Below are 26,108 nucleotides of genomic sequence, written 5' to 3'. Positions count from 1 at the left end.
TTTTGTTTCTGTGCAGGAAAAATACTGACTGCTTTATTTTTACACTGCAATATAGATCTCACTTTGAAGTAAAACCCCACCCAAATCTAATTCTCTCTGCACATGTTACATCTGCCCCACCTGCAGTGCACATGGTTTTGCCCATCTAAGAAGGATTTTGTCAGAAAGAATGAACCAAAATAAGGCCCATATTCCAAACGCCTGTGGATGTGCAGTGAACTGTTAATGCCTCAAAATAATCTGTCACATGCTCATAAAGATGCAGGATATTTGTGTGGACGTGGTTGATGCTATACATTTGCAGAACCTTGTGATCTTAGAGGGATCGGTGTTCCATAGTACTGGTGCTCCACCTCCGCTTCTACTTCAAATGCATCAATGCAAGCTGGTGCAAAAGGCAGTTCAAATTAAAAAAATGACACTAATACAGTAGTTACCCTATCAACACTGAAACAATTAGCAAATTGAAATATAAAAATAGACTACAAATAATACCTACATTACTATTATAGTTTAAGCTTCTTTCTAAAGTCCTCTATTTTATTAACTGTAATGTTCACATTGTGTAGGTTACCTGTCACCATCTTTATTACTTCCTGTTATGCAGATGTAATGGTCCTATAAACATCAAGTTCTAAGCAGTCAACTCTATTGTGAAACACATTTGTTCTTGAAAGAAAGAGGAACTCTTCCATATTTAGTTACATGAAGTCATTTGTGGATCACGTTACAATCGGTAAACGAAAGTCCTTTATGCAATTAGAAACGTTAATCTCATCCACAGCAAAACACCATGCATAAGTATATTAATACTGGTAAGTACATTTTCTAAGTATTAAGCATAGAACAATAGATTTACATTCTGATATTGGAAGATAATAACTAGATGTTTTGATTTAGAATTCTTCTTTTGTGTAATCTAATTAAATTCTACATTTGTTACCTTCATTGTATGAACAAATACATTTATGCATGTTGTGCTTTTTTCTTCTAAAACTACGACAGTCAGTATCAAAGGAACTTGTCTCTTTATATTTTGCTTTGATAAAAGAAAACCATTACCAGAAGTTTAAACAGTCAAAAAGATGTGAAGATGTGTGCTGTATCGATAGTGTTGTGTATAGAAACATAGAATTTGATGGCAGATAAGAACCATTTGGCCCCTCTAGTCTGCCCCTTTTTTTACAGTATATAGTGTTATAGTGTTATGTTTATTATATTGTGCATTTTCAGGACTAGGGCAAGAATACTGTATGGTATTATTAAGGCAATTCAACAATATGAGGATGCAATTTGACATTAACTTAATGGAAAAACATTACACCTGTAATCAGGGCTTAAAGTGGTCCTGGAGAAGTGGGGGAACAGTTTTTCTTCTGCCACCTAAATACCCACCCCTCCCCCCATTAGGCAGAGCCGGGGCCAGTGGTAGGGTTTTTGGCACCCCCTCTGTAAACTATAATGCTTTTCTGTCAGAGTTACCGTGCAAGGCTAAAATGGAGGTAGAACTGATTCTACCTCACCATTACAGGTGATGGAACTCAGTTCCACCCACCCCCATCCACTTAGCCCCTGCCTATAATCTTCAAGCGAGGTACTTTACACCTTAAGCTATTGTAATGTCGCAATTGCATTTTTTTCCCTTCAGGAATGGATATGCTGTTTTTGGATAGGAGGCAGTGAAAGCCTTGGGTATATCTTCTAGATCAGTGGTTCTCAATAATTTTCCACCTGGTTAACACTTTACATGTCGACTGGCGTTGTTCATTAGTTGTACTCCCCGGCAGCACATTTACATTATTTGAATCCCCGCATTTGCAAAGCAAAACCTTTTTAATGTATATCATTGCCATTAGAAAACAGGCCTGGGGGCTTAGCCCTATATCTGCAGATATATGCAACCAAGATCTCTGTATTATCTGATTATTATGTGTATATTTTTCACTCAGTGTGCAATTGGGATACAAAATGTTTTTTCCTAACCAGAATTACCCCTCCCTTTTGGCACCTGAGTGACATCACAATCTGATTGAGCAGCTTGCCAACAAATGTGTTAGGCACCACACTATGTAAGAAATAAATGTTCTGTAAACAAGATTTTAAAAAAGACAATACTGCATGATTTGTTAGAATGTTTTTCAAATCTTTGTTAAAGCTATGTTCTGCTCTACCAATTACAAGGATAGGTACTTATGTATTATCTGGACTCCCATGTTAAATGCACCCCATTTTTTCATACCCCTACTATCCAACTACGCATGGAGTTGATTTTATATAGTGTGGCGAGCGCAGCAAGCCACCGTGCCCGAAGCGTGGCAAGCGGACGCGGTCTCATAAGAAAAACGGGAGTCCAGATATTACATAAGTACCCAAGGATAGATAGAGATAGATAGAGATATATATATATATATATATATATATATATATATATATATATATATATATAGCAGTTGTGAGTTGGCGCCCTTGTTTTGACCTTTGACGATTAGATCAATATAGCCTTGTGACAAATTGTAAAGCAAGCAAAGTAAAGTCCAAAATTTATAAACATTTATTAAAAAGTCTCTTATTCCACACAATAGTGGCTGTTCCAGATCATTAAAAGGTTCATTGGTAAATTTCAGATATTTCAGAATAACAAACAGATATTCCCAACGCGTTTCGTCCCTACATGGGACTTCATCAGGGGTTTGCAGATAACATAAACATAATTTCCACGGTTTTCATAAGCGGAGTGTATCCACAACCAGGTGTTTACAATAGGTCCTTAAAAGATTCTGAGGTGCACTGTCACTTTAAAACTTTTTCTTTCAATAGTTGAGTCAGTGTAGGGGTCTTTTATTTCTTGCAATTGGTCATATCCACACATAAACAAGTTAAATGGATTACTTTATAGGCTTTGGGAATTATTGACTACTCCATGCTTTTAATATATCCAATGGAAGGTTATTCTCAATTATGAGGGTACTCCTGTTTAGTGACACTTATCAATATATAACAGATATATAACAAATACACTCAGTACAGTCAGGAATTGCTTGGAATGTAGTTCTCGCTGTCCTTCTAGAGGTGTGCACTGGTGAAAGGTTCTGCAAGTGCCTCACTTAGTGATGCAAGTGATACACTCCGCTTATGAAAACCGTGGAAATTATGTTTATGTTATCTGCGAACCCCTGATGAAGTCCCATGTAGAGATGAAACACATTGGGCACATCTGTTTGCTATTCTGAAATATCTGAAATTTACCAATGAAACTTTTAACGGTCTGGAACAGCCACTACTATTGTGTGGAATAAGAGACTTTTTAATAAATGTTTTTAAATTTCGGACTTTACTTTGCTTGCTTTACAATTTGTCACAAGGCTATATTGATTTAATCGTTAAAGGTCAAAACAAGGGTTTTTTACCAAAGAAAATTGCTCTTTGATGTTGGATCACCTATTGCATCAATTGACACTCACCTGAACAAATTGTATGTGGATGTTGGATTACTCATTGAATTATGTATCAAGTCTTTATTAAATGAATTTTGTCTGTGTAAAGAATCAGAATAAATACAGTTTTTTACATATCTGTATTATTATTGAAATTTAAAAGTGGTGAAAGTTATAGAGCGCACTTCTATTGGTTCGTATGTATGTATGTATGTATGTATGTATGTATGTATGTATGTATATATATATACTCAAGAGGCGGCTATCAGGTGAAAAACAGTCTGTACCTGATGAAGGGGGTCACACCCCGAAAGCTAGTCTTTTAATACAGACTGTTTCTCACCTGATAACCGCCTCTTGAGTGCTGCCTCTTTGGATCTGTATCTATTACTTCGTCCGGGCACCGGGGCCATTACCTTTGAGTACTTCACTGAGTGCCGGCTGATTTGGACTACTATATCTATCTATCTATCTATCTAGATATAGATAGATAGAGATAGATAGAGATAGATATATAGATATATATATAAATATATATAGCGAGTTGAGGGAGCGGCGGCACTCAGCAAATAAAAGACACCAGGACTCTGGCTACGGTCACCAACATTTCTGAGCCAGTGCGGCTCTTTTATCAAGGTGCAGAAGACAAATACATGTGATACATGAAAAGTTTAAATACCTTTCCAATTCCCACGCCGGCCGCCGGATCTGCAGGCTCTGTCAGATGACGTCACTGCTGCTCCAGCAGTTGGGTAGAGGCGGGGGAGGAGGGCGGGCATACACGTGACTATGGACAAATACATGAATGAAATTTGCGTAAGTGCTTATACTGTAAGACATCATAGAAAACATATGTCGCTTGAACACACTGCAATAAAACCGTGCTATACAATTTAAAACCACACTAAAACAATGTGAAAAAAGTGACAATGTGCTAGATTATGAACATCTGCTCCACACAGCGTGCGGCCGATTGCTTAATGTGTCAGATATTTATCAACATGCTGTAACATATTGTTGTATGGACATAGTGTTAGGAGTTGCTAGGACAGCACGACAGAAATATCATTGCTGGAGGCACAGACGGACAGAGGCAGGCTGGATGGAACTCACTGCTTTACTCAGGAACAGGTACAGGATGCATACAGAAACGAAATCAAAAGCAAGATAACTGACTCAGGAACTCAGGATACAAGGATTCAGGATACAAGGATTCAGGATACAAGGATTCAGGATAATGGCAAAAGAAGCTCTTAGCAAACAAACATGAAGCTCACAAACCAAAAGCTATCAAAGGCCCTGAGCTCAGGGCCAATGCCTCTTTTAAAGCAGCTCAGACCAATAGCTGCAGCACATGGAGACAGGCCCACAATTACTCACATGTGCTGCAGCTGGGTATAGCACTCCGAGAACAGCCCAGCTGATTATACAAGCTGGGACTGTCCTCAGAAAGCACAACCCTGCATGCAGGGCCAAACAGCAGCACCTCTGGCCACACAGAGGTACTGCAGGATGCAAAAACCAGCAGCAGCACCTCTGAGTAACCAGAGGCACCGCACACAGACCAAAATGGCAATGCTGCCATAACATAATGCCCCCCTTGAGAAGGCAGATTCCAGACGCCTTAGGAAAGTTCATGACGATGCCTCTTTTAATGATTTTGTTCAGTTCCCCAAAAATTTTTTCCGGAATGACGGCCACCGTGACGGCTCTCCAGAGAGACGGGATCTCATGCCCGTAGGCAAGAGCAGAAAGAACCCCTCCTGGGTCAACGATGCAAGGACCCCCTTCTGGGGCTGGATCATCACAGACCTCTGGCACTTTGGATGGACCCTCACAGACCTCTGGCACTTCGGATGGACCCTCACGGACCTCTGGCATGGCAAGTGATAGTGTACTAAAAGAAAGGACATTGCGACTGACAGCCAACACGGCGGCTCTCAATTTATGCTCCATAACATGGGCATTAACGGGCTCAGGCCCGGAGGCCACGGAGGCAACAGACTCAGGCCCGGAGGCCACGGAGGCAACAGACTCAGGCCCGGAGGCCACGGAGGCAACAGACTCAGGCCCGGAGGCCACGGAGGCAACAGACTCAGACCCGGAGGCCACGGAGGCAACAGGCTCAGGCCCGGAGGCCACGGAGGCAACAGGCTCAGGCCCGGAGGCCACGGAGGCAACAGGCTCAGGCCCGGAGGCCACGGAGGCAACAGGCTCAGGCCCGGAGGCCACGGAGGCAACAGGCTCAGGCCCGGAGGCCACAGACTCAGGCCCGGAGGCCACGGAGGCAACAGCGTCCTCCTCCTGCGGCTGGACAGAACCCCCTCCTAGGGCTGGACAGACGGAACCCCCTCCTGGGGCTGGACAGACGGAACCCCCTCCTGGGGCTGGACAGACGGAACCCCCTCCTGGGGCTGGACAGACGGAACCCCCTCCTGGGGCTGGACAGACGGAACCCCCTCCTGGGGCTGGACAGACGGAACCCCCTCCTGGGGCTAGACAGACGGAACCCCCTCCTGGGGCTAGAACATCGGACCCTCTGGCGGAGACCGGAACATCGGACCCTCTGGCGGAGACCGGAACATCGGACCCTCTGGCGGAGACCGGAACATCGGACCCTCTGGCGGAGACCGGAACATCGGACCCTCTGGCGGAGACCGGAACATCGGACCCTCTGGCGGAGACCGGAACATCGGACCCTCTGGCGGAGACCGGAACATCGGACCCTCTGGCGGAGACCGGAACATCGGACCCTCTGGCGGAGACCGGAACATCGGACCCTCTGGCGGAGACCGGAACATCGGCTATGACATCGACCACCTCTCCTGGGAACACCCCATCAGCTACGGGATCGGCCACCTCTCCTGGGGGCACACCATCGGCTGAGGCATCGGATGCAGCTTTGGGGAGGTGCACATTGGACACCGCTCCGGAGGCCTGCACCCTCCGACACAAGCCTGCCAGAATACGGGCCAGGTCTCTGATCTGATCTTCAAGGCTTTGATGTTGTTTAGGCTCCATAGCAAGATACAGTACACTGTTCCCCCTCCAGCAATTCGGTATGGCCTTTGATAATGTTAGGAGTTGCTAGGACAGCACGACAGAAATATAATTGCTGGAGGCACAGACGGACAGAGGCAGGCTGGATGGAACTCACTGCTTTACTCAGGAACAGGTACAGGATGCATACAGAAACGAAATCAAAAGCAAGATAACTGACTCAGGAACTCAGGATACAAGGATTCAGGATACAAGGATTCAGGATAATGGCAAAAGAAGCTCTTAGCAAACAAACATGAAGCTCACAAACCAAAAGCTATCAAAGGCCCTGAGCTCAGGGCCAATGCCTCTTTTAAAGCATCTCAGACCAATAGCTGCAGCACATGGAGACAGGCCCACAATTACTCACATGTGCTGCAGCTGGGTATAGCACTCCGAGAACAGCCCAGCTGATTACACCAGCTGGGACTGTCCTCAGAAAGCACAACCCTGCATGCAGGGCCAAACAGCAGCACCTCTGGCCACACAGAGGTACTGCAGGATGCAAAAACCAGCATCAGCACCTCTGAGTAACCAGAGGCACCGCACACAGACCAAAATGGCAATGCTGCCATAACACATAGTCCCAATCAATCCTTAAATCAATGCACGTGAGTCCCTGTATTAATGTTACTTGGGCTCGCTCACTCCCACATATTATGTGGGCAGTGTATCCAGTTTAGTGCTATGTATCTATTGGGGGACTTCTGTTAGTATTACCTCCCCATTATGATACATTTTTTCTACAGTGTTACAGTTGTGTAGCAGATGGTCACACTAGATGTATTTAAAACAAGGTCAATGGACTTTCTGCCTGCTGATTGAGGCCACATACCAACTACATGGCTTCTCATAAAAAATATGAATACCCCGCATGCTCATTGAGCCCTTTGGGGGCCAAGGTTTCTAGTCGGTAAATCCAACGGCTCTCTGCTTGACAAAGGGCCAAACCCCTGTCCCCCCCTCTTTTGGGATTAGGTATTTGTTCAATTATCCGGTATCTGAGGGACGATAGCGAGTGTCTTTCCGTGGCGAGCCATAGGTTGCTCGCTGGTTCCTGTTGAAATGGCACCTTTAATGGCAGACCTGTGTGCTGCTGCTCTTTCTTTAAAAGCCCGCACGGTCTTGCCGACATAATGTCGGCCGCACGGGCAACTAATTAGGTATACAACAAAATTTGATGAGCACGTGACTCTCTGTCTAATCTTGATGGGTTTACCCGAGTAAGGGTGGTGGAATGTGTCTCCTGCAACCATGAAGTTGCAGGTAGTGCAACCACTGCACTTAAAGCATCCCACCCTCGGGGTCCCCAAAACGGTTGACATAGTTTGTGTCGATGTTACCACATCGTTTTTCACCAAATAATTTTTTATGTTTTTCCCTCTGGTATAGGCTCACACGATTTTTTTGTTATGTAATGATGTTAACAGGGGGTCTGTATTGACTATAGGCCCCTGGGATGTGGCTACGCTGTTAATGGCTGGGCTAAGAGAGTGGATAGAGTTTACCCAGATGACTTTGTCATCTGTTGTTTTAGCACGGGTATGTTTAAACACCTCTTCTCTAGGTAACTGGCTAACCGCTTGTTTAGATTTTTCTAATTCATCCCTCTGATATCCTCTTGCCGCAAATTTTTCCACCATAGTGGTTAGGGATGTTTCTAATTCTGCCGGGTCGCTGACAATGCGGCGAACCCGTAGCATTTGGGAATGCGGTAATCCTCTTTTTAGAGGAATGGGGTGATGGCTGGTCGCGAAAAAGTAAATTGTTCCTATTGGTATCCTTACTGTACATGGAGGTGGAAATAAAGCCATCGGTCACTTGAATCTTTACGTCTAGGAAGTTAACACTTTCATTGCTGACCAAATATGTGAACTTCACAGTTGAGCTTGACACATTGTGGGCAGCGATCAGTTCCTCAAACTGCAGTTTGGGACCGTCCCAGAAGATCAGCAGGTCATCTATGTATCTAGTATATATGACAAGGTGCCTGCTGACCTCTGGGCAGTCAAAGAATAATTGTTGTTCCACCTGGAATATATAACTGTTTGCTAGCGACGGGGCCACTGAGGACCCCATCGCACATCCACATAATTGTAAATAATACCTGTTATTAGCCATAAAGAAGTTACGTTCCAGAGTTAGTTTCAATAAAGTTAGGAAAAACTCAATATCTGGGCCTTTGTACAACGGGTTGCCCGTAATAAGTGTCCGCACCGCCGCGAGTCCCCCACTGTGTGGAATACACGTGTAGAGACTCGCGACATCTACGGTATACAACAGGCACCCTGCGGTAGTTGGCCCAACTCTAACAATTTTGATAACAGTGCGTTGGTGTCTTTTAAGTAGGAGCGTTCACCCTGTACACAGGGTTGTAGGAAAATGGTCCAAATAAATGGATACCACTTGATAGAGGGACCCCCGGGCAGATATGATGGGTCTGCCCGGAGGGTTCCTACTATCCTTGTGGATCTTTGTGATTGTATATAGTAGCGGCACTATTGGGAATTGAGTAGATAATGCTTCCCGAGTGATGTTGTCAATAGTCCCATCTTGTACTGCTGCATGAAGTATTTTGTCCAATTCCGATTTATAATCCTTGGATGGATCATTGGTAAGTGGACAATATACAGATTCGTCCGACAGTTGACGAGCAATCTCTCGGAGGTAGTCTGTGGCGTCCTGCACCACTAGGCCCCCTCCCTTGTCCGCGGGACGAAATGTAATGGACGTATCTCTACTCAGGGTTTTGAGGGCATTCCACTCCATAGATGAGAAATTAGAATGGGTGGTATTACTCTTAGACAATACTTTAGATGTCTCTTGTTCAGTGCATCGGCCAAATGTACGGATGGAGGCATTAGAGGACAAAGGGTCAAATTTTGACCTCTTCCGAATCTTGGAAGGTAAATTTATGGAGGCAGATGGACCTTCTTCTTTGCCCTGGAAGTATTCCTTAAGCTTAAATTGCTGATTTAGTTTAAACTGCTCGATTTTGATCTGGAACGGGTCCGCTTTGCTTGTAGGAATAAAGTTTAATCCTTTGCCCAATACCTAGATCTCAATAGGTGTGAGCTGTCTAGATGATAAATTAAAGATGGATTCTATTTTTTCTTTTGGGCCGATTTGGTCTGTGTGTTGCCTCCTTTTGTTTTGCCCCCCCCCCCCTGACGGGTAAAGGAGCGTTTCCTTGTGCCAATTGGTGGCGGGTATGTACCCCTAAAGGGGCACGACCTAGGACATGTTGTGTGCCTTCAAAATCACTTGCTGAGGAGCTGTCTTCTCTTGATGACTCTGTATCACGGATATTTCAATTAAATCGATTGAATGTCCTTTTCTTAAATGGGCAGACTGTACTATCGCCTCCAGTCAGCCAGGGGTATACCAGATGTTTTTTCGTAATCAGTATTAACCCTTACGTTTTTGTTTTTCTTGTATGCAACCAGTTCTTTTTTGTATTTTTCGACTTGAGTCGTTAGTTTGTCCATCCATCCCGCACTGGTGTCCAACCTCAGTGTCGGCAAATGCGCGTCTTCAAATACAGCGATCTTGGACTGGATAGTAGTGAGTTCCTTCGTGACCTCCTGTATCACAGCCAACATAAGATTGAAGGAACATTTATTTAGGATGGAGGTCCAGGTTTTGCAAAAGGGTATACTGTATCTCCCCAATGTCGGCACATTCTTAATGCGGAATCCGCGAGGGATTTTTTTGTCTCTAATGTAATCCGACATGGTCAATCCGTGATAAAAGAAGTCTGTTTCTTTCCTTTTTAAATGAAGCAGTTCATGGTACAGATGTATATTTTCAACAGCCGCATTGCTTGCCCCTGTATCCTCTTTGAACAGTAGCTTCTCATAGTCTGTGTCTGAGAAGCTAAACACTGCTCCATGCGTCAGCTCAGTGGCGTAACTATAGCACCGCAGCCCCCGCCACTGTGGGGGGGGGGGGGGCGCTGTGCATATGGGGGCGCCGGGGGCTGCGGTGCTATAGTTACACCTCCCCCCAATCCCCCGCAGGCTTACCTATTTCGCTGGTCCCGGCGGCTCCGTTCTTCTGCTGAGGACCACCACAAAATGGCCGCCCCCATACAGCAGACAGAAACTGTCTGCTGTATGGGGGCGGCCATTTTGTGGTGGTCCTCAGCAGAAGAACGGAGCCGCCGGAACCAGCGCAAAAAGTAAGGCTGCGGGGGATTGGGGGGGTTTGCATGGGCGGCGGGGGGCAAAACGTAGCTACGCCACTACGTCAGCTCCACCCGGGATTGGGCTGTAGCAGCTAGACTGGCTGAGAATGTTGTGCTTTCTGACAACTCCATGTCGACAATGGCTGGAGGCAGGTGCAGCAGGTGGGTGGATGTGATTACACTCTAACCAGTGTATGCAGGACTTCTGTGCAGGAAAGGTTTAACAGGAACAGATAGCCACGGGTGCCTCCTAGAACATGAGGATAAATCCTTAGTTCAAATGTAGAGATTGGATGTAGTGGCACTCCGACTTTGGGCTGTAGATGCTGCAAAATAGTGATTTCTGGTGCCCTCCGTAACAAGTCAGCTAGGCAGCTAGTATTTAAACTTTTTATGTATCACATGTATTTGTCTTCTGCACCTTGATAAATGAGCCGCACCGGCTAAGAAACATTGGTGACCGTAGCCAGAGTCCTGGTGTCTTTTATTTGCTGAGTGCCACCGCTTCCCCACCTCGCTATACACACAATCAGCTGCCTAGCTGACTTGTTATGGAGGGCACCAGAAATCACTATTTTGCAGCATCTACAGCCCAAATTCGGAGTGCCACTACATCCAATCTCTCTCTCTCTCTCTCTCTCTCTCTCTCTCTCTCTCTCTCTCTCTCTCTCTATATATATATATATATATATATATATATATATATATATATAGTGCAAACCTGAATTAGTTTTTTTGTGCAAATTAATTATTTTGAATCAACTACAACTGGAAAAACATATATTAACATGCAATGGCGCTGAGAGGGAATGATGTTGCCACTGAGCAGCAGTCTTCTCTGGCAGTGTAGTGATCATACTTGATCTGCTCCTGGCTGAGATGCACTAGGGCACCCACATGTGGAGCATGCAGATTTGCAACCATTGTTCCCAATCTGTGTGTTGTGGCACCCTGGGGTGCCTTGAAACAATTGCAAGGGTGCCTTGAATTGGTGGTCCAGGACTAATACAAATTATTTATTGTGAATTTAAAAGGCAAAATCATAGTTCGTGGCTGCCAATCTTTGCCCTTACCACATAGCTGAATGAAAAGACATATAAACACAATTTAGTTAATGTACTATTTTTTCACAATTTTTAAATTACAAACTCTGTGCCGTGATAATCTTTTGGCGCCATGATTCAAAAAACATTGGGAACCACTGCATTAGGCTATACCACCGCAATTACCTGGGCCTGGCTACACTCTCCTGTTAATATGCAACCTCATTGGCTCTCCATACACTGCCATTGCAGAACAGTCACCGCTTCACATGGTGTATTCAGGCTTGGTGTTTAAAGAAACATCTGTATGTTAGATATTACCAGTTATTTATATAGCGCACACATATTCCGCAGCGCTTTACAGAGAATATTTGACCATTCACATCAGTCCCTGCCCCAGTGGAGCTTGCAGTCTATATTCCCTACCACATGCACACACACACACACACACACACACACACACACACACACACACACACACACACAAGGTTTCATTTTGAAGGGAGCCAATTAACCTACCAGTTTATTTTTGGATTGTGGGAGGAAACTGAGTAACCAGAGGAATCCACACCAAATTCTTTGATGTACTGTACCTGCCCCAGGGGCCAGTAATGCTGCCTCCTGTACATCAGCAAGAACATATCTTTGGGCCATATTCAGATCTGAGCTCAGTACACATTTGTTTGGAAAATGGGCAAAACCATGTGCACTGCAGGTGGGGCAGATGTAACATGTATAGAGAGAGTTAAATTTGGGTGGGATGTGCTGAAACTGAAATCTAAATGGCAGTGTCAAAATAATGCAGCCAGTATTTACCCTGTACAGAAACAAAATAACTCACCCAAATGTAATTCTCTCTACACATGTTACATCTGCCCCACCTGCAGTGCACATGGTTTTGCCCATTTTCCAAACAAATGTGTACTGAGCTCAGATCTGAAAAAGGGCCTTTATGAGGTCTTAACATTGGCCGGATTAATGCAGTGGGTATTGTGTTGGACACATTTCATTTACTCATATGGGTCTTATGTGTTAATTATATCACACATTAGGCCTAATTCAGATGTGGTTACAAAGCAGCTATAGTACGCAAATTGGTCAATGGTTTCTTACTGCACATGCGTGTCAGCAGCAGTGTTGCAGCACAGTAATTGATATCTTCTTGTAAAACAAATGTGAAAGAATTTGAATAGCTAAAACAGACAGTGACAAGAATTTGTATAAACAGGCACTTACTGCGCATTTCATGATACCCCGCCTAAGTCTTTCCGGTGATCCAAAAGATTTTTTTCTGTACAAGTTGATGTTTTAAAATAAGATATTGCATTATTATTATTATAATATTACATATTTGTAACAAATATTTTCTCACCCCCCAGGCACTCTTCACATGTGAAAGGATCTGAAATGCCTCTAACTCAGGGTATTGCTCCAAACTAGTGACACTGATTGTGTCCGGAAATACTATTCATGATCCTACTATATGAATGACTAAAGCAAAAGTCTACCATACTTCCTACAACAGTGACATATGATTCACACAAGGTTCAATCACCTGTGTTCACAAATCATATTTGGATATTTTAGTGAGCTCACATCACAGGTATGTAACCCTGTGTATATAGTATCTGTACAGTTTAGGGGGGGGGGGGGTATATTGGGTGTGCATTCTAAGATTCCCCCCCCCCCCCCATAAACTAAAATTGTGTACACCTGTACACCTGAAGGTTGGGACTCCTTCAACTTAGAGTAGCACCCCGCCCACCTGATCTGAATATTATTTCACCAGCTTGGTCCCTGGTAGCCACAGACTGCAAACTGTAGGCACAATGAAGGTAAGACCTAAAAATTGACACTTATTGCTAGTCTTAGGGATGGATTTGGGGCGCGGCTCCTCTCGGTTTGGTGTAACCGAGTTGCTTTCGGGGTGGCACACCCTAACATTTATTTAGCACTATTTATTTTCCACTAATATTATACTTTCTCTGGCACTACACATTTTAACCTCTAGCTCCTGCTACTTTCTTATTAACACACTTCTAGCTTAGTTTTTTCACTTGTGTGCTGCCCTGTGGTGACTTGCTTATGCTGGCCTTTTTGGGGTTCCGCGCCCCAGATCTAAACTTAGTATTAGGGACCCACCAGAAATGAGGTTACCGTGAGGCTGGTTGGTTGGCAAATATTTCTTGGCCAATTGATATACCAAGAACCTCTGTTATTGATTGATTGATCAATAATATGGGATGCGCATCTGCACCACGTGAGTATCTGTACAGTGCAAGCTGATGGGGTTTCTTTTGTGTTCTGGTCGATAGGGGATTCCCTGGTACCGTCAGAAACAGCCTGTTACTGACTCCACCCACTACGCAGTGGGTGCGGATATCGCTGCCACCTCCAGACTCCTCCTATGTGGCATCTGGAACCCACAGATACCTCCTCAGGCCCAAACGCTGGCACCTGAGTACTATCTACTGGAGTGTATGTGCCGACACGCTGCTGACACACCCCGACTGGCGTTGGTTGGTTCCCCCCTAGTCACTAACCAGACCACTGCTTCAGTAGCTGGCGGAACGGGACTTGGAGATGCTGGATCCTTGTACCCAGAGAGAACGGAATTTTTGCAGTAATTATGAACGTTGCAAGATGAAAATGGTCGCCTTGTGGCAAAGGATGTGAATTTGCTTGTAGATCTGAAATGATCTCTTCTCCTATCTCTAGGAGGGACAGCATACAGATGTTACAGACCTTGTGCCTTTTTATCCAAAATCCACACAGCATACCACAGGGGGTAATTCCACCATGTTCTCCCCACCCAATCAGCATTGTGCAGGAGGTGTACATGCCTGGGACATTTACACTCATATATCAATTGGAACATTTTCCTGTCATAAATATATCCAGATTACATCTGGATATGTAATCTGGATATATCAAATTTCCTTAGAAGATTTACCAAATGGACAGGAAAGCAGGGATTCCTTGATACTGTACATGACATACACAAGTCCCCCTACTAACACCTGTACACAGGAACTACAGACACAAAGTCTGCTACCTGCTGTGCAGTGTCATTCTCCAGACATTCTGTTTGCAAAAGGACAATTTAGCATATAATTTCTTTGTCACAGAGACTGCTGGGCCCCTTCCTCCAGAAAAGTGCATTTTAGGTTTAGAATCCATTCCTCAATACTCAATACAATATACAAAATATACTGTATGGTGCAGTACCAGCTCACTGCTGAACATACATTTCATAGATACATATACTTTGTGCCTTGTGCCCAGCAGCAGGTTTCAACACCAGCAGGGGACCTGTCCCAGCTCAGTAATGAAAGGTGACATCTGCTGAGAATAAAGTGGTATACACAGAAACAGAGGGGATGCAAATGCACTATGCGATCATTACATGACAATATAATATATCATAAGAGGTTGTTGGTATATCATTGGCCAGTGATATTGGCCTGCCCACCAATCGTCCAGGTCACCTCTTGTCGAGCAGGTCCCTAACACTATGCAGGGAACATGATCCAGCCTAGGACTCCCCCCCCCCCCCCACCAAGGAAATCACAATAGAGAATAGTGATAGTAAAGTGATGAAATTATATAGTAAAGTGGTAGAAATGCCAAACATAAATTACACTGCTCCTTGTATTCTGTAATAGATCTACCCGACATAGGCCCTTATTCAGATCTGATCGCAGTACAAATTTGTTCTCAAAATGGGCAAAACCATAAGCACTGCAGGTGGGGCAGATGTATAGGGAGAGTTAGATTTGTGAGAGTTATTTTGTTTCTGTGCAGGGTAAATACTGGCTGCATTATTTTTACACTGCAATTTAGATTTCAGTTTCAACACACCCCACTCAGATCTAACTCTCTCTGCATATGTTACATCTGCCCCACCTGCAGTGCACATGGTTTTGCCCATTATGAGAACAAATTTGTACTGCGATCAGATCTGAATAAGGGCCAAATTTCGATGGTGATTAAAATGTACTATCTTCCTCCTGCTGGACTTTCCATCATCCTTAATTTTCTAAGGTTGAGAAATTGAAAGATTTATTTCCTGTGCTTTGGCCACTGGATCATTTTAACCATTGTAGGTATCATCAATTGTCCAGTTGTTTACATGCTCTCCTCCTAACTGTGTTTGGAAAATTATATTAAGAAAACCATTCTAATATGTTTATAGATTGTGGGACCTCTGACTAAGAGCGTCACTCACATCAGTGCTTGAATTTTACTGTTCTTTCTGGTATGTACCACTATCATTATCGGATTTTTGCATATGTTAAAATACTGATGTTCAGTGTAATTTATGTTTGGCATTTCTACCACTTGCAGTGTATACTTAAAAAACCCCTGATGAAGCCTTTGTAAAAGGGGAAACGCGTTGGATTATCACGGCATCTCGAGCCAGAAGCGTGGCGAGTGCAGAGAGACCAACAAGGGGACACGGATTACTTTACATGTATTCCGCGGCCGCTCGCCATGCTTCGGGCTCATATTCCGCTTCCGCTCGCCACGCTTCGGGCTCGGTGGTTCGCTGCGCTTGCCACACTATCTAAAATCAACTCCACGCCGACGTGGATAGTGGGGGTATGAAAAGGTTGGAAGACGCGTTCCGCCGCCCCACGTGGGCTCACTGCGCTCGCCACGCTTTGGGTTGGCGTTGATAGTGGGGGTGTCGTTGACAATGGGGGTGCATTTAACATTGTAAGCACCCATCAGGGTGCTTGTACAATTAAAAATCGTATCGCATGCCATTTGCTGGCATGCAATGCTATGCAATATTTCATTGTACAAGCACTCCTGTTAATTTAACGGGAACATCGCATCGCACACCACTAAATACAGTAAGCGATAGGCGCTGTGCTAGGAAACAACTACCCAAGTTTATATTTATTAACTAGTCTCTTATAGTTAATATTCCAAAATAGTTAGCAATTTATATTGAAGTAGTTCCTGTATAGTGAAATGTATGTGGGCTTTGTGTTCTGGATGTCTGGCACCCCAAACCCACCAGGTGCACAAACTTACTCTTCCAATGTCCTTGCTCTCACCGCCGAGTGAGTGCTTCAGAGTGTACTAATGGGTCCTTGTCTCTTCTGTGTCCATCACCTGCTGCCTCCTGTCAGTAGCTGTGTGTGCTGAAAGCAGGAGCCGCCATCTGCTGCAAGGCAGCCAGGAGACAGCATTATTTCCAGATCCCCCAGTCCCCCTGTCTCTTATCAGTAGGTGACAGGCTGCTCAACTCTTCCCAGCCAGAGAGGAGACTTTTCAGACAATGGTTTCAGGGAAAAGATTAAACTACAGTTATTTTTTGTGTATAGTTCAAAAAATATTATTGCTGTTAAGACAGACCTTTCTTAGCACTAACAATTGTTTTCAGCCAGTCTTGATGAAAAGAAGTGCTACAGATTGGTTACTGGTTACTCAACAGATTTACTGATTTGCACAATCATTTATTTTATAATATTTTGGTCTAATTTTCTCACATTTTTTTTCAGGACAGAATGTTAATCCTTTTGAAGAGTCCTTTCTCCAAACTGCTGATAATCTCTGGATGTCTTGCATTTTATAATGCAACATCAACCAACAAGACATTTCCATGTTCTATTGAAAATCAAAATAACTCTTATGTTTTTGACTGCAGTGCACGCAATCTGAAAATAGTTCCTTATCCAACCTACTATGTGTCAAGCAATGTAGAGCTTATTTTAAATCAAAACCTCATACAAACCATATATAAACCCTCTTTTCAGAATTGGCAGAATCTTACAAAAATAGATTTAAGTTGGAATCATTATCCAAAATCAAGACTTGACAATCCCGACATTTGCAAAAGAGGTCTAGCGATCAACAACGAAACATTTTCCAATTTAACAAAACTGGAAAAGTTAATTATTGATCACAATTTTCTATGTGAAATTCCTTCTGGATTGCCAGATTCTGTAACATTTTTAAGCTTTCAAAATAACAACATTCTCTCAATAAAAAAGAAAAGTATGTCTAGATTCAAGAATCTACGTGAACTGTATATGGGAAATAATTGTTTCTACGGAAATAATTGTAATGGTACTTTTGATATTGAAAATGGAACATTTGCTAATCTCCCAGAATTAATGGTGCTTGACCTCTCGTTTAACAATTTAACCAAGGTGCCTCCTGAACTGCCACCATCACTGAGAAAACTTTACTTAAGCAGCAACAAAATACAAACCATTTACAGAGAGGACTTTAAAAATCTAGTTAACTTAGAAATTCTTTTTTTGAGTGGAAACTGTCCAAGATGTTACAATGCTCCATATCCATGTGAGCCCTGCCCTGGGAAACGATCGATTGAAATAGATGGCTATGCTTTTCAGAACCTCAAAAATTTGACTATGCTTCATCTAGGAAGCACATCACTGACCTTTGTACCCAAAACATGGTTTCAAAACACAACTCAGTTGAAAGTTCTAAACCTTCAATTAAACTACTTAGTGGATGAAATTGCAACAGGTGAATTTTTATCTTATTTACCTTTTCTAGAAATACTGGACTTGTCTTTTAATTACAATCTGAAATCATATCCAAAGAATATTAACATTTCCGACAATTTCGCTAAGTTAGTATCCCTTAGGGAATTGCATATACAAGGCTATGTCTTTAAAGAAATAAGATCTGAAAATATGGCTCCTCTAACAAAGCTAAAAAATTTAAATGTTTTAAACTTTGGAGTGAATTTCATTAGGCAAATTGATTTTAAAGTGTTTCAGAAATTTCCAAGTTTAGAAATAATTTATTTGTCTGAAAATAGAATAACACCATTCTCAGAGACCTCCAATAGAAGTGAACCATTGGAAGCATTTTACAACAAGCAGTCAAAATCAAGAGAGTCTCATTTTTCATACAATATTTTAGACAATACTAAAGTTTCTCCCAAAAAAATCAAGCCATTCAATAAACTTGTGAAACCGGAGTGTAGTTTACATGGCAAAGCTTTAGCTCTCAACTCAAATAGTATTTTTTTCATCGATCCAGAAGAATTCCGTCCATTTTCAGACGTAGCTTGCTTAAATTTGTCATCCAATGGTATTGGACAGGATTTAAATGGAACAGAATTTGTCTATTTGCCAAACCTAGTGTATTTAGATTTGTCATACAATAAATTAGATTTTGCTTCCTTATATGCATTTCAAGAATTGAAGAACTTAACGGTCTTGGATGTCAGTTTTAACAAGCATTATTTTATAGTAGAAGGAGTTACTCATCATCTCAAGTTCATTGAAAATCTTCACAAACTTTCCATTTTAAACTTAAGCTGTAATGACATCTCTACCCTAACGGAATACCAAATTAATAGTGATTCTTTGACAGAGTTAAGATTTTCAGGAAACCGGTTGGATATTTTGTGGCGATATGGTGACAGACGCTACATTGATCTATTTAAAAACATTACCAAACTGACGCTGCTTGATATCTCTTATAACAGGCTTCAGACAATACCCGATGATGCAATTAGTAACCTGTCCGATTGTCTTTCACAGTTGTATCTAAACAATAACGGTTTAGTGTTTTTTGGGTGGAAGAATTTGAAAAATTTAAAAAACCTAAAAGTTCTTGACCTGAGTCACAATAAAATAACAATGATAATAGGACATATGAGCAATTATACAGATTCGTTGGAGACACTTATAATTAATCACAACATGATTCAAGCTTTGGATGAAGGGTTTCTTAGCAGGGTTAGCAGTCTTACCCATCTTGATTTAAGCTACAACAATATTCAGAGTATAAATAAATCAATATTTCTATCTGGGACTGAAAACTATTTGGAGGTCTTAAACCTCAAAGAAAACCCATTTGAGTGCACCTGTGAAATCATTGACTTTATACAATGGATTAATAACAATACTGTCACAATTCCGCGACTGGCTACAGATGTCACTTGTGCCACTCCAGATAATTGGAAGAAGAGAGGAATCATTGAATTTGACATACATGCTTGTAATTTGGACATGTTATCTCTGTTGCTGTTCCTGATGTTCCTATTTGTCATTATTCCTTTGACAACATTGCCAATAATGAAGCATTTGTTTTACTGGGATGTATGGTATATATACCATTGGTTTATGGCAAGGCTTAAATATAACAAAGTCTGTCATTCAGAAAGTCTGTATGATGCATTTATCACGTATGATGAGACCGATCCAGCAGTCACTGACTGGATTGTTAATGACCTCTGTTACCAGTTGGAGGAGAAAGGAGAAAAACAAATACTTCTCTGCATAGAAGAGAGAGACTGGGAGCCGGGAAAAGCTGTTATTGATAATATTGCTCAAAGTATTAACCAAAGCAAAAAAACATTATTTGTTCTTACTAAAAAATATGTAAAAAGTGGAAAATTCAGAACAATATTTTATTTGGCCATGCAAAAACTGATGGATGAGAATATGGACGTCATTGTCATTGTACTACTACAGCCTGTTCTTCAACATTCTCAGTATCTGAGACTCAGGAAAAAAATTTGTAAGAGTTCCATCTTGGAGTGGCCAAAAAATCCCTTTGCGGAATACTTATTCTGGCAAAGAATGAAACATGTTTTACTGACGGAAAATGTTAGCCGATACAATAAGATGTACACTGATTCTATAGCAATGCATAAATAAGATATTACAACTTTACTGTGTGACCAGGTGTATGGTGCAGGATAGAGTGGTGTAAGGCACAAAGACTAAATTATGTATCGTATTGCTTTGATGCTTAGTTAAGGGACAGATGTTGAATAATTTAGAATGAATTTGGCCTAAGCTTCTACTTTCAGGTTTAATTCATTTTTAAAGTTAGTTAATAAACAAAGTTTGCATGTACTAAGGTCGCCACATGCTGCTTCATGGAAGTGGTTTGCAATGGTCTGTTTCTAACATTATGGTTTACATTGTGGGTTATACAGTATTGCAGATAAAGTGTGACATGGGGCCTTATTCTAATCCACTCTTTCTGACAAAATCCTTCTTAGATGGGCAAAACCATGTGCACTGCAGGTGGGGCAGATGTTACTTGTGCAGAGATAATTAGATTTGGGTGGGGCTTTACTTCAAAGTGAGATCTATATTGCAGTGTAAAAATAAAGCAGTCAGTATTTACCCTGCACAGAAACAAAATAACTCACCCAAATCTAATTCTCTCTGCACATGTTACATCTGCCCCCCCTGCAGTGCACATGGTTTTGTCTGTCTAAGAAGGATTTTGTCAGAAAGAGTAGATTAGAATAACCCCCATGGTTCTTATAATAGAAGTGATTTTTGCAACAGCATTGTAGCCCCTGGGTAAATCAATGTACTGGGGATTTTGGCCACCTATTCACGGAAACCAATTCAAAATCATAAGTTACATAAGGCACCAGCCTGGAGTTTAGATACCTCCCTGCCTCTGTTCGTGGGGCATTGAACAACTGCCAAGTGTGCCTATATGTTAAGATGGCCATGCTCCAAGGTTCTTCTGTATTACCAGTTCACACAGTAGTACCTTTAATTCATTAAAAACCCCATCTGATATCTGCAATATTGTAAGTGCATTTTTACTCCAGTTTAAGTGGATGCTATAGGCCAGGACAGGCCAACCTGTGGCTCTCCAGATGTTGTGAAACTACAAATCCCAGCATGCCTTGCCACAGTTTTAACACTCCCTTATAGCAAAACTTTGGCAAGGCATGATGGGATTTGTAGTTTGACAACATATGGAGAGCCACAGGTTGGCCAGGCCTGCTATAGGCCCTTATTAAGATCTGGTCGCAGTACAAATTTGTTCTCAAAATAGGCAAAACCATGTGCACTGCAGGTGGGGCAGATGTAACATGTGCAGATAGAGTTAACTTTGGGTGGGGTGTGTTGAAACTGAAATCTAACTTGCAGTGTAAAAATAATGCAGCCAGTATTTACCCTGCACAGAAACAAAATAACTCACACAAATCTAACTCTGTCTGCACATGTTACATCTGCCCCACCTGCAGTGCACATGGTTTTGCCCATTTTGAGAACAAATTTGTACTGCGATCAGATATGAATAAGGGCTATTGTATTTGCATCTTTGTTTTTGTTACTCGAGTTTCTTTCTATTTTGCCTACTATTATGTATAAAAAAATCTGCCTAGGGTTATGCAGTTAGGTATGTTATCTAAACAGGTAATGAACAGATACTTTTTTTTAAATATAATTTTTATTGAGAAAGTGCAACAAGTGTAACTGCATAACAATTCAATATATATCAACATATCACAGGTACAAATATTACAATTTACATACATGTAAGGATAGACATGTATCAGTCTTAAATAGTGTAAACAATGACCAATTACAATGAGTAGTGTGTATCGACATTTCAATTTTCATCGTCCTTTTTAACAATATTGAAATTTTTTGGTTCTATTTACTAAGCATTCTGGATAAAGCAACCAGATACTGCATAAAGGACCAGCTCCTTACTCATTATTCAAACACAGCCACTTACAGTAGGAGCTGATTGGCTGGAAAAATATCTCCATCCACTTTATCTCCATCCTAGGCTTAGTAAATAGACCCCTTTATTTAAAAAGCCATGCTTTTAACATTTACGACTAAGAAACTCTCCTTAAGCATCAATCTTTTGGTAAATGAGACTATAGGGGGAAATTGAATAGGATGAGAGATTTAGAAAGTGAGAGATTTGGTAAGAGATCTCCAGTTTTTTTAAAGCTGCAATCATTTACAGTGCAAAACCAGTTTGATTTTTAAGTGTACCCAAACCGTAGGTCGGCAGCATTAAAGTTGACAGGCAATAGGTTGGTCAACATGCATTAGATCAACATGTCAATAGTTGACACATCATATGGTCGACATAAAGTTTTCACATTTTTACGACTTTTGGAACGGTAATCTGTGCTGATTGCAGATTGGGGGTCCATGTGCTAAAAGTTGAAAACGTAAATTCCCAAAAAAACTTGATGTCAGCCTTTTTACATAGTGGCCATCTTCATCATGACTTTTTTTATTGTACATATGTCGACCTTGCAAGTCAAACTTTTATCATCAACCTAGACCCTTGATGGCTAACCTTGACACTCCAGCTGTTGCTTCAGTTTTGCTATTTGGCCATGCTAAATCTGATGCAGAGCATGCTGGGATGTGTAGTTCAACAACAGCTGGAGTGTCAAGGTTAGCCATCAAGGACCTAGACCAGGCATGTCCAAACTATGGCCCTTCAGCTGTTGTGAAACTACACATCCCAGTATGCTTTGCCATAGTTTTAGCACAAAACTGTGGCAAGGCATGATGGGACTTGTAGTTTCAAAACAGCTGGAGGGTCATAGTTTGGACATGCCTGACCTAGACAATGTGAACGCTTACAATCGACCTAATGAAGTTTGCCCTTCTGAAAATGCCTGTCTATTACTGAGAGCAGTTCCAATGCTCTGGCAGAGAGCAAATATTTATACTGACATTTTAACAAACCTATGGAGCAATTATTAGTAATAATAATAATTATTGTTATTATAAAGTTGTGACCATCTATTCCCGTGACTCGTTTTGGACTACTGAAGGGGAGATGTGATTTTTTAAAGAGGAGGGGATGTTTGTATATATGTTTGATCTTAATATGTATGTTGTTGTGTTTGGATATTATATCTTAAATTGTAAATATTACTTATCTCGTAATAACTATTAAAATAATATGTCCTTTTCTGTGTATGGTACTTGATTACATTAATATACAGTATAAAAAGGTAATATACACTGTCAATGTGCTCTTTTACCATGCTATTTTCACACTATGATGTAAGTGCTCACTCTTGTGGGCATGACATAGATACAGTATTGCACAAATGCTAATGTTTTTGTACTAGTTGCATTTTTTGTACTAGTGCATTGCACAGAGTGTCAGGGAGAGAGGGGGTATAGAGCTGTAGGGAGGGGGAAAGTGCACTACCTGACCCAGCAGAGGTATCTGATCGGGATGGGCACTTTGCGTCATTAAAACAGGTTCAGGAAGGGGGCACAGAGCATCAGGAATAGAGGGGGAACAGAGTGTCTGGAAGAGAGGGTGGACAAAGTATCAGGCAGTGAGGGGGGGGGGGCAGAATGTCAGGAAGAGATGGATACAAAGTGTCTGGAAGAGAAGGTGGACATCGTGTCAGGCAGAAAGGGGTGACAGAGTGGTAGGGAGATAGAGGGACATAGTGTCATGGATAGAGGCTCCCCTGGTAGGCTCTGCCCACATCAGAGGTATCTGATGTGGGAAGGAATTTTATGGTATTAAGACACTTGGCCTGATTCAGACTGGCTCGCTAAGCAGTGTTTTTTTGCTGCTTACTAAGCTGGCTGCCCACTGGGGTAGGGATTGCCTGCCCCCTTTGTAGACCAAATGCCCGCACCAGCATGTAAATGGTTGTGTACACTGATACATCCATTAGAAATGTAACCCCTTTAATCTTTTACTATGTAAAGGTTAGAACTAAGTAACTAAGTGCCTCCACCCAAACTTTATTTAATTAGTGTCGTCTGGGAAACACTCATCTAATTAAGTATATGCCTATCCTATAATGTTACTCCCTAATGAACCTGGCTAACCCGTCAATAGAATAAGTAAGTTTAATACAATTTCTATTTATCAATACATAAGCATACAGGAACATATCAATAATAACATACAATACATTTTCATGCTCTTAATACAATACAATACAGTACCCTCTAATCCTCCCAAATCCTATACAGAAATACTTGCATGCATTACAAAAAAACACCTTAGCTGGCCAGCATTAAAGGAATAATATATGCGCATGTTGGGGCCCAATGTAAGCGTACAGTTCAGTCTTCCTTTGAACTAATAAAAGTGTATTTATCTGAATGTAGTAGTTGAAAAGTATTAGTATTGGATACGAATGTATGTATCCAATCTAATCAAACCTTTTCTCTGTCTCTGAGAGTTCTTTTATATACAATGTTTCCAGTTACTTAAATCTGGATTTTGAGTGGCATGTGAGAGTAAGACAAGGTGTCCTTTAATTATACTCTCCTTAGCTCTGTAGTTTCCTCTTTCCTTACAATTAAGCTGCAGTCAAATCTCTTAAGTGAAGTGTGAACTAGTCTTATCTCACCCTTCTGTCTGCTGGCTCCTTAACTCTTTCTCTGCTGCACTTGAGTGGTATATGATGACATTTTATTTTTGCGGCTCAGTGGCTCCTCTGCTGGCTGGGCGGCTCTGCTGCTGTGATGATGTTAGTACCTCCTGCTTTAGGGACTGACACTCCCTCCGAGCTTTGGCAGAGCAATACTGTCAGTCACCGCTCTGCCTCCTCTGTCTTCCCCAACTTATAGCACTAGGCCACAGTCCTCCTGCCTGCACCGGATGATAGATGCTGCAGCTTGCGTTTTAGTTGGACAGGGAGCGGGGTGCTCTGCTAAGTAGTAACTCCTTCCTGGCTCACTTCCCCAGCCACATAGTATAGCGCCTAAATATCTACAGCTCTCAATGTTCACAGCTATGCGGAGAAGGTAAGTGCTGTATAAGGGAGACTGTCAGTCTAAAGCCAGCAGCGTTTCTGGCAGCCCTTCACAGAGTCAGCTCACTGGTCAACTGCCTGGTCAACTGCCTGGCTCAAGGACAGTCCTTGCTCTCACTGATTGACAGCCTAAGGAGTCTCATGGGGCTCTGGAAATTTCCAGTGCTGTGCTTGTTGCTCTACAAGTCTTTAAGCCAGCATGCCAGTATACAATACATATAATATATGTACACCATTAAATATATTCTATATACATACATACATATACATCACTATACATGTATAACCTAAAGTAGGGTTACATTCTCTTCCCCTGGCGGTCTAAGTAATTCATCATCTTAGATCGCCATCATCTCATATCTATGTATATATAGCTGAGCATTGAAAATATGGCCAAGTACACATGGTGGGATAGACTATTTGGGGTACTATACTAGGCTCTCCCATTCTATCATAAGTGAGAATAGAAGGGGGCCCACATGTCCTTTTTGGCCTTCCAGCATATTGTACATCACCCTTCTCATTACACATTTCACTACCGTCTTGAGAGCTATTAGTGCTATTTGTGTTGAAATCTTCATACATCTCAATTCCTGCTCTATTTAGAGGTTCATAACTCCCTTCATCTTCCCTCTGTTTATCCTGGTTACTTCTACCACACTCAAGTTCAGGAATACTCATATCGGCATCTTTATAATAACACCCTGGACTTTCAATGTCTCCTTCTAATTCATTTAAATCGGGCAGCTTATTAACTTCAGTGACCCTGTCTTTATTTCCTTCCACACTTACACTAGTGCTAGGACTTTCAGTAAGGTTTTCCAACCGTATTTCTTGACCTATCGGTAACAAATGCTGTCTATGATATGTTAAGACAA

At 42.0% G+C, this 26,108-nt stretch overlaps 1 protein-coding gene across 1 annotated transcript; it reads left to right on the top strand.

Moving 5' to 3' along the window:
• The first annotated feature begins 235 nt into the window (after positions 1–235).
• Positions 236–20,733, top strand: LOC146060739 (toll-like receptor 8). The gene is made up of 3 exons (XM_083174311.1): positions 236–815; positions 13,082–13,305; positions 17,216–20,733. Exons 2-3 carry the CDS (start codon positions 13,234–13,236, stop codon positions 20,357–20,359), a joined length of 3,216 nt encoding a protein of 1,071 aa, XP_083030437.1. The 5' UTR covers positions 236–815; positions 13,082–13,233; the 3' UTR covers positions 20,360–20,733.
• Positions 20,734–26,108: the final 5,375 nt, after the last annotated feature.

Source organism: Crinia signifera, chromosome 2 (genome assembly GCF_055691185.1).
Source record: "Crinia signifera chromosome 2, ASM5569118v1, whole genome shotgun sequence".
Taxonomy (NCBI): domain Eukaryota; kingdom Metazoa; phylum Chordata; class Amphibia; order Anura; family Myobatrachidae; genus Crinia; species Crinia signifera.
The sequence above is the reverse complement of the archived record's forward strand: the minus strand, read 5'-3'. Positions and strand labels throughout refer to the sequence as shown.